This window comes from Mastomys coucha, chromosome X (genome assembly GCF_008632895.1).
Source record: "Mastomys coucha isolate ucsf_1 chromosome X, UCSF_Mcou_1, whole genome shotgun sequence".
Taxonomy (NCBI): Eukaryota; Metazoa; Chordata; class Mammalia; order Rodentia; family Muridae; genus Mastomys; species Mastomys coucha.
The window spans coordinates 105,147,907-105,158,104 of NC_045030.1; the positions used below are offsets into that span (position 1 = coordinate 105,147,907).

The following is a 10,198-nucleotide window of genomic DNA, read 5'->3' on the forward strand; positions in this document are numbered from 1 at the left end:
CTGCCAATGTACTATTGACCAGAGTCGCCAAGGGGGTTGGGGTTGCATACAATGGTGGAATGTATGAAGGAGAAAGAAGATCACACTATTGGGCATTTGGATTGGACAGTCTTAATAAAATAACCACGGTCATCGTTACTAAGGCCAGAGTTCTTTTATTTTTTTTCTTTTCTATTCATAGCATTCAGGCTAGGCTGGATTCTAAGGTATCACTTTTGTTCATAACTACTTCTAAGTTCTATGGTCTAACTTTGATTTCAAATTAAACTCCTATTATTAACTACTGCCATCAAATGAATAAAGCCTCAGTACATTTTAAATACTATTTTTAAAATGTACATGCAGACTAAGTAACCAACATTGTAATTGAGATACTTTTGATTGGCACAAGCATGTTAAAAATGTCATAATTCAAACCAAGCATGGTAGCACATATGTGTAAGCTGAGCACTCTGGAGGCTGAGGCAGAAGGATCACAAGTTCCAGGTAAGTTTGGCCTATTATAGTAAAGCCCTGTCCCCAAAAAACTATAATCCAAAGCCAATAGTAACAAAATCTGAAGATTATCAAAATAAAATATAACATTTATGAGATGATTATAATTATACACAATGTAAGTCTCCACAATTATTGCCCTTCTTGTCGTAGCTCTTGCTCTACCCACTTGCCTATAAGTCCCATTTATAGATACCAAAAAGTCTTTAAGTGGCTAAAGGCACTTAATTATGGACTTCCACCATGACTGACAATATGAATAGGTAAAACACTGCAGTGCATACCCAGCTTAAATGTTCTTCCAAAGCCTAACTTCTCACAGTACCAACTGCAAGTTTTATATAATACTCAATTGAAAACTGACTTTCAACCATTGGAAAGCTGGCTAATCAACGCTCTTAAATGTTACCACAAAGATGGCTCTTACTAAAAACAATTTTAGATTCTATGGAGAACTCTTAACAGCTCTCTGGTGTTAGGATAGGAGATTTTCTATCTAAATGGTCAACTTATAGCTATTTGCTAGGTCCGCTAAACCTTAATAGCAATAAAACTTTGGCAGGTACTCGAAGGACATTTCTGATCAATGTTGCTTTCCTGTGGGGGTGGGAAGGATCAAACTCAGGGCTTCACTTACACTAGGCAAGTGTCCTACCACTGAGCAACATCCCAGTTCCAATATGAGTGTTTTTGAGCAATCCTAAAATAATACATAGTGGAAGCAATAAAGATCAAACAGTATGCAAAGAGTTTTTATTCAGGGCTCACTATAGCAAGGAAACAGCCACTGTTATTTTTGTTTCAGCAGAAACTCAGTGGCAGATAGAGGAGTGAGAAAACATTATAGTGGGAAAGTATGGTATGTACAGATTGACACGAACAGATTGGTATCTGTACATTCTGGTATGTACAGATTGGCACTTGGGGAAGCTGCAGACCAGCTAACTAGAAATGGGGCATCCTGTGTGATTTCTCAGAGTTGTACATTTGACTGTCTCTTGTTGGATCTAAGAATACACAGAAATTATGGAAGTTGTTAATTATTAACCAAATTCCAGTTACTTGTAGCTGATTGTTACAGAAGTTATTCTTTAGCTTCCAAGATCATTACTAATGTTAGCAAAATGACGTCATACAAGGTCTGGTTTGCTGCAGGTGAGTATCCAGGGAGGTTTATTGTAGATTAAAATGTCACTTTTCTGAAAGGTTTCTAAAAGTTGTGGATTACAATTCTGCTTTCATATATGGTCCAGCCCTTGCCATGTAGTGTTTGCTCTTTCTCAGTACACACCTCACATACAGCAGTGAGAATAATAGTGCTCAAGCTGACCTGGGAAGAAATGTGTTGGTGTTCTGGTGCTGCTATACGTCCAGGGAGGAATCCTAAAGGCTGTTAAAACTATGCAAATGAACTCTCTAGAGGAGTCTCCTTGTCAATGGTTATGATAGGGCAGGTGGTCCTTCACTGAAATATAGCTATGTCATGATAAGAAGGAACAGAAATAGGCCAAATATATGATAGAGTTTTTTTTTTTTAAATAATGTGACCACCTTTGAATCTTCCATATGTGACTGTTCTATAGTACATAGTATAATTTTGGGTGTGGCTATTAAATTAACTTTATTTAAATTGTGATCTGTTTGAATTCTAGTACAGGCACATGGAAAAACCCCTTTTGTGTGTGTGTGTGTGTGTGTGTGTGTGTGTGTGTGTGTGTGCTTGACAGTCATTAGGAAACATGCTCTCTAATGCACACTAATATGAACAAGAAGGAACATTCAACTCCCCAAATCTTCAGCTGCAGCAGGATATACCATGACCTTTTTAACTTCATTCTGGCCAGCCTGATTTTAATAGATTGTAGCAGAATCCCATCTCTTTGGGAAAGCTCCTCCACAAGTCTCACTTATGAAGATGAGCCTGCTCTCCTAACCACAGACACTAGCCAAGATTCAGAGGCTAGTCATACACACATGTTTAGGTAATGCTGTGCTAGGCTCATAACCAATTTTGTGGACCCATGTGCTGAATGCCCGGTGGATAACAGAAAATATTGTTGCAATGACATCATATGATTCTGTTAAAACCAGTTGGTACTGCACAAAGCTACACAAGATTAACTTCAGAGGGACATACAGAATACTGGCAGCATAGGTTTCTATGAATCCTGGAAGGAAACCAAATGATTCCTTCTATCCATTATCCTTCTAATCTGGACAGTTTCCTGTGCTTTAACTGTGGCTCATATTCCAGTAACTCTTTAGTAACTAATAGAAACCTTCCCAAAGACTTGCCTCCATAAAGCATGCTAATTGCAGTTTTCAAAACCTGACAATTTTGGTGCTAACTGTCCTAGGATAATTAATTTTGGGTGTGGTTGGAATAGCACTACTGCAGGAGCCCACAAAGACATTACATTTTCCTATATTGATAAGGGTTAGGACTGTGCCAAGTAAAAATTTCTAGCTAGCTACAGGTTTCCTAAGTAGAACTAAATCCCAGCCCTTTGGTCCTATGGAGAAGGGGCAGGCTCTATAGCTGGCAGTAATTTGAGAGGTATTAAAGGTTTCGATAGAGAAAATGACAGATGAGACAAGGGAAGGGATGAAAGCTGCACCCTTCCATGCACCACGCACATTTTTTTTTCCCCAACGCATCCTTAGGATGCAAATCCTAAGGATACTAACTGCCAATTTTGAAAATCTATTAAGTACCTAACACTTGAGTGGAAACCTTCTATAGGTACCCTACTTGAGAAATAGCTAGTATTACCTCTATTTAGCCATCTGCTCCAAGCTCCTTGTCTCACCCTACCAAAGCCTCCCTCCTGCCATTGCGCAGTTTTGATGCAGAATCACCAGGTCCACTTTCGCAAACCCACGGGAGGGGGCTGGGCGGGGCGGGGTCGCCTTGTCGCAGAGCCCAACTGCGCCTGCGCGGACTGCGGCAGAAGGCGGGGTGTGAGAGGCGAGTATTCTGAGGCTAGCTTTCACAGTCGGCTAGAACCTTCGTTCTTTCCCACCACCTCTGATTTCTGCTCCTGCGACTTGCTCGGGCCTGGCTGCAGCAGCATTCCTGCTCTAGCGGCAGTTCCGTGCAGAGGCGCCTACGTACCTCTCCCCTTCGTCTGCGAGATCGCGGGCCTGTCAGTGTCAGCTTCCACACGCTGGTCGACAGGACCATGTCGCTGGTAAGCCAGAATTCGCGCCGCCGCCGCGGTGGAAGGGCCAGTGCGCGCAAAAACAACGGGAAGGGTCTCCCTGCTGCCGTGCCAGGTCCAGACGTCCCTCGGGATCGCAGCGATCCTCAGATCCTCCAGGGCCTCCGCGCCTCTGAGGGCCCTGGCACCTCCATGCTGCCCACCCCCCGGGAGGGCCCAAGCGCCCCTGTGTCGCCCACCGCTTCAGAGGGCTCAAGTGCCCCTGGGCAGCTCATCATCTCCGAGGGGCCGAACACCTCCAAGCTGCCCACCTCCCGGAAGGGTCCGGGCGCCTCTCGGCCTCCTGCAGTCTCCGCAGGGCTGAACGCCGCTGTGTCCATCACCGCCTCGGAGGGCCCGAGTGTGCCGCCCACTGCTCCGGAGGGCTCAAAGGCCTATGAGCATCTCTCTGTCTCAGAAGGGCTGGCCATCTCTGAGCAGCCCTACTCTGATGAGGGTCCTGATGTGCAGCCCATCCTAGGTGAGGGCCCGGGAATCTCGGTGCCGCCCACCTTCTCTGAGGGATCCGGCATTTCCGTGCCGCTGCCCTCTGCTGAGGGCTTGAACATCTCCGTGTCGCCCACCATCTCGGAGGGACTGGGTATCAACGTGCCCTCCCTCGCTAGTGAGGCCCCAAGCATTTCGGTGCCGCCCACTGTCTCTAATGAACTGGGCATCAACCTGCCGCCCACCTTCGGTGAGGGCCTGAGCATCTCTGTGCTCTTCGCGGCTTTGGAGGAAGCCGACATCTTTGTGCCGCCCCCCTCCGCCGAGGAACTGAGCACCTCCATGCTGCCCCCCTCCGGTGAGGCCCAGAGCACCTGGGTGCCGCCCATCATCTTGGAGGGATCTAGTGTCGAGGTGCCGCCCACCTCCAAAAAGGGACGACGCACCTCGGTGCCGTCAGCTGCCTGCGAGAGCCCAAGCACCTCAGCCGAGGACCTGAGCACGTCCCTGTCATCCATTTCTGCTGAGGGCTACCGAAGCTCGCTGGCGCCCTGCGCTGCGGAGGGATCCGCCGCCTTCGAGCTGCTTCCCTGCGGGGAGGGCCCGAGCACCTCGGGGCTGCACAGCCTGGAGGAGGGGTCGAGAATCTCGCAGATGCCCCTAGCTGCCGAAGGTCCTAGCACTGCTGGGATGCCCACTGAAGCTGAAAACCCTGAGGAAGGACTGGCCTGCTGTGCTTCTGTGGGAAAGACCAAGTGCACCTCCCAGGCTCTGCAAAAGGCCAAGGATCCATCTGTACGGCCGAAGCGTGAAGACCGCTTCCTGGATTTCCAGGTCCTGAGAGACAGTAAGAATTCCAACTCCATTACCATTATGGGCCTGGGCACTTCCCGCGTTGCTCTTACTCTGAAGCCTCAGGATCCCATGGAGCAAAACGTGGCCGAATTGTTGCAGTTTCTCCTGCTGAAGGATCAGACCAAGTACCCTATCAAGGAATCTGAAATGAGGGAATTCATTGACAAAGAATATCGCCACCAGTTCCCAGAGATCCTCAGACGAGCATCAGCCCACCTGGAGTGCATTTTTAGGTTTGACCTGAAGGAGCTAGACCCTGAGGAGCACACCTACATCCTGCTCAACAAACTGGGACCAGTGCCCTTTGAAGGATTAGAAGACACCCCCAGTGGGCCAAAGATGGGCCTCTTGATGATGATTCTGGGACACATATTACTAAATGGCAACCAAGCCAGAGAAGCTGATATCTGGGAGATGCTCTGGAGATTCGGAGTGCAGCGTGAAAGGCGGCTTTCCATTTTTGGGAACGTGAAGAGACTTCTGTCTGTAGAGTTTGTGTGGCAGCGTTACTTGGACTACAGGCCTCTAACTGACTGTGTACCAGTCGAGTTTGAGTTTTACTGGGGCCCACGATCCCGTGTAGAAACCACCAAGATGAAAATTCTGAAGTTCATGGCTAAGGTCTACAACAAAGATCCTATGGACTGGCCAGCACTGTACAATGAAGCTCTGGAAGAAGACGCTGACAGAGTTGTTATTAATAACTGGCGGGTTGCTCGTCCGTTTAGGAGGCCCCTTTTTGCAGAAGTTTCTCCAGAGCTGGGTCCTGATTCAGATGCTTCTGGCTCCAAATATTCTCCCCATTCTTGGCCTGAGTCAAGATTAGAGAGCAAATCAAGGAAATTGGTCCAGTTATTTCTGCTGATGGATTCGACTAAGCTGCCTATACCAAAGAAGGGAATCCTGTACTACATTGGTCGAGAGTGTACCAAAGTGTTCCCTGACCTCCTGAATCGTGCTGCTCGCACCCTAAACCACGTGTATGGGACAGAGCTAGTGGTCCTTGATCCCAGGAACCACTCCTACACCCTGTACAACCGAAGAGAAATGGAAGACACAGAAGAGATTATGGACAGTCCAAACAGGCCCGGCAACAATTTCTTAATGCAGGTTCTGAGCTTCATCTTTATAATGGGCAACCATGCTAGGGAGTCTGCAGTCTGGGCCTTTCTAAGGGGCTTGGGAGTTCAAAATGGGAGAAAGCATGTGATTACCTGTAGGTATTTGAGTCAGCGCTACATAGACAGTTTGCGGGTTCCTGACAGTGATCCGGTGCAATATGATTTTGTATGGGGCCCTAGAGCCCGCCTGGAAACCTCCAAGATGAAAGCCCTGCGATATGTGGCCCGAATCCACAGAAAGGAGCCAGAAGATTGGCCGGAGCAGTACAGGGAGGCGATGGAAGATGAGGCAAATAGAGCTGAAGCTGGGCGCCGGCCATTGATTGTTCGCAACTTGCGATAAATTGTGTCAGCAAGGCCTTGTATGTCCAGGCCTAGAGCCCTGGTTCTCATGTATTGGGAGTGGGTGTGTCTGTGGGGGTACGTATTGTATTTGATACTTGTGTTCCAGTTCCACTTACGTATTTTTCATATTTAGTTCTTGTTTGGTATCTTGAAAAATTTCCATTGTTTTAATAATACTGTCCAGTGATGTAAATGTGATTGACCACTTGCTGTCTCTGCTGTACTTTTGTGCTGTAAGAATTTTGATAGTGGTATAAAGTGTTTTAGGACTCTTTCCATCTTGTTGCATTGTCTGAAAGAGAATATATAGCATATAGCTATAGATATAGGCTTTTCCTTGAAAGCTTGAAAAAAAATCATCAGTAAAGTGATCTAGCTTCAGATGTTAAACAAACAAATATATAACAACTGACAAAGCACTAAATTGTGGCTGGCTTCCCTTTTGTCTGCTATTGTGTAAAGAATACTAATGTTTACCTGTATTTGCTTTGCTGTACTAAAGTGTATTGAAAAATAAAAGTGAAATAAATCAAATAATGCTAATCCACTAATTTATTCAATAAACATATATTAAATTCCTCATATAATGGGCACAGTAATATATTCTGGTTATAGTGTGATAGACATATACAAGGCATAGCACCTTCTCAAGAACTCAAGGACCAGCAGTTTTATTATAATACACTAAGTGCTATACAGTACCCTATGTTCTATGTTCTATGGGAGTTAAGAGGAGATACATCAACTGAATTCCGGAATCCAAACAGTCCGTGGTGACCATGATGTGATGGATAGGAGTGGGAGGACAAGACTGGCTTCTTGATACAACATAAGGTAAATGAACTTGAATCTGGATTTTAGTCTTCAGTGAGTACCGGTATGGATTGAAGTCAGTGATTTCAAGGTAAGAGGTTTCACATATCATAAGGTATCTCATTAAGATGCTTGGTTAGGTCATGGGGCTAGAGTGACATTTCCATTTTGGTGGCTAATAGTACTTACTGCTCTCCCAGAGAACCCACGTTTGTATCCTGACATCCACTTTGGGTACCTCACAATTGCCTATAACTCAAGCTCTAGGAGATCCAATGCCTTCTGCCCCAAGGAGGCACTCATGCAAAGATATACACGTGGACATTAATAATAAGATATGTGAGTCAGCAGGCTGGGGATGCAGTTCACCTAGCCCTGAGTGCTGTCCCAAGCACTATATAAACCAGATGTGATGGCTCGCCCCTGTAGTCCTGGTATTCAGGAAATAGAGGCGTGGGGGATCAGAAGTTCAAAGTTATTATGAGCTACAAAGAGTTCAAGGCCAGCCTGGGATAGACAAGGCCTTGAACTTAAAGTAGCTGTGGTTCCCCCTCACAAGACCTGCACGAGATCATTGTAGCCAAAATTCTCACATGGATGGGGGAAGGGCTCTCCAGGCTCCACCTTTACTGAGGCAATGGCAGCTGCTGTGGAAGGGAGAATAAGTCTTTTTTAAAATACACAACCACATCGCTTCTCGGCCTTTTGGCTAAGATCAAGTGTAAAATACACAGCCACTGGTAGATTTTTTCATGCTCCAGTAGATGGCCCCCTATCCACACATGTAATGGCAGGACAAATTGGACTTAGTAGGCTATTAAAAATAAAATAAAATAAAATAAAATAAAAGGACATAAAATTGGGAGGGGACCACATTGGGGAGGACTTGAAGGGAGTTGGAAAGAAAATTTGGGGAGTGGGTGAATATGATCATGGTTCATTGTATATATGTATGATGTTCTCAGTAATAAAAATTAATATTTAAAGGGGCTGGAGAAATGGATCAGAATTTAAGAGCACTTGCTACTCTTCTAGAGGACCTCAGTCCAGTTTCCCAGCACACATCCCTAACAACTCACAGCCACCTGGAATTCCAGCTTCAGGGATCATACACTCTCTTCTGGATTCCTCAGGTACCTGCACACACATGGCACACATGCAAACACATGTGTATGCATGCACATGCATTTACATATAATTAAAAGTAAATATTTAAATAAATGAAAATATGGAGAAATAAATACAACAAATCTTCAACTCAGTGGTGTATGCCAATACACCTTTTGAGCCTATTTTACATGATCTCATGGGTTCTCCGTAGTTCTGTTTGTATTGTCTTCATTCAGATAAACAAGCTAAAGGAGGAGCCCACATACAGAAAATGTATTCTTTTAGTAAAGGTGAAATAGCCATACCAGAATAATATGGTGCTTTTTAAAAAATTTCTGCTCAGGCATATTATATAGTCCACTGGCAAAATACAAGTCAAATAATCAAGCTTTCTGTCAATGGAAGGAACGTATACTTCTTCCAAGGAAAGATATGACCTAATTGAGAATCAAACAAATTTTGAATACAAAAATATTAGCTGACCATCTAAGAATTTAGTACTTACTGTGAGATGGAAAGCTATTGAAAGACTTTGAGATGAGGAGTGGAGGGATTGAAGTAGTTTTGACAGAATTCTATGGACTCTTGTACTGAAAAGCTAAGGGACTAAGGGAAACAGCCTCTAATTGCAGGATAGCATTTCTTCCTTAGTTCTTTAGTTAAAAGTTATAATTTTCAAGGAAATTTTAACTAAAGTGGTTAGAGCCAGGCAGCCTGTTAATTTTTTAAAATACCCAAGAAAACGATCTTTTTTGTATGGATATTAAAAGAATTAATGCATAGTGATTAAGATTATGTCATCTAGAACTACAGTGCCTGGTACAAAAATCATGGTCTCTATGATTATCAGATATAGGACATTAAATAAGTTATTTTGCACTTTGTATTTTGAACTTCAGTAACCTTGTGTGCAAAATGGGCATGATGATTTTACCTGGCCCATAATTACGTAATAATTAAATGTGACATGTAAAATACAACAGGGCCAGATATGGTTAGCAATATATAGATGATGCTGCAGGTTGACTTTTTCAGGAATAGAATTGGGAAATGGAAATTTCCATGAAACTTTTACTGGTGAGTTTGTTGGGATTCAGTATGTATGAAAAAGCAAAGGAAGTAGAAACTTGAAGGCATAGAGTGATAGTTACAGCAAATAGATTAGCTGATTTCAAAAGCAAGTTTCAAGGCAAGGTTGACTTTACAGAGTTGTCTCAAATTAGGAAAATGGAACTGAATTTTTATAAATCTATAGTGCTTAGTCATTGGATGAATCCTGTCTCTTGATGAAACGTCTTACCTGTGGATAAGGCAAAAGTCTGTGTTAAGTATAAACCCAGTGACTGTCAAAACTATCAAGTTCTGGAGGAATAGGCACTTCAATTCTGTAGAGTTGAGGCAACTGGGTGGTATATACCATTCACTAAAGTTGTTGCTTCATTGCCTTTAATCTCAGCTTCTGCAATTTTTCTTTCTGTTATTGTTATTATCTACACTGTGTTCATCAAATGGGATTAAATAACTTTTCATTGTTTTCATGAGTATTGTTCATTCACGTCAATGAACCGTTTTTACTTTGGGCATGAAAGGAGGACTCTGATATATCTTTTATTAGTTAAGCTCTGTATCATTTTTCCATGTTCTTAGTAGACATGCGGGGCTTTTTTTGTAGTAGCATATAGCCATTGTATAAAATATTGGGTTTCATTATGACATTCTCCTGAATATATATCATGTACTTTCATCTTTGTTTTGTTTTGTTTTTTAAGGGGGGGTTGTTTGTTTGTTTGTTTGTTTTTGGGTTTTTTGGGG

At 43.7% G+C, this 10,198-nt stretch overlaps 1 protein-coding gene and 1 pseudogene across 1 annotated transcript; both read left to right on the forward strand.

The window, feature by feature from the left end:
- Positions 1–3,428: 3,428 nt before the first annotated feature.
- Magee1 (MAGE family member E1) lies at positions 3,429–7,000 on the forward strand. The gene has a single exon (XM_031366375.1). It carries the CDS (start codon positions 3,678–3,680, stop codon positions 6,459–6,461), a length of 2,784 nt encoding a protein of 927 aa, XP_031222235.1. The 5' UTR covers positions 3,429–3,677; the 3' UTR covers positions 6,462–7,000.
- Positions 7,001–7,120: 120 nt separating this feature from the next.
- Positions 7,121–10,198, forward strand: part of LOC116087853 — a 28,457-nt pseudogene continuing 25,379 nt past the window's right edge.

Coding starts and splice junctions, on each gene's coding strand:
- Magee1 (XM_031366375.1), top strand. CDS start 3,678: ATGTCGCTGGTAAGCCAGAATTCGCGCCGCCGCCGCGGTGGAAGGGCC.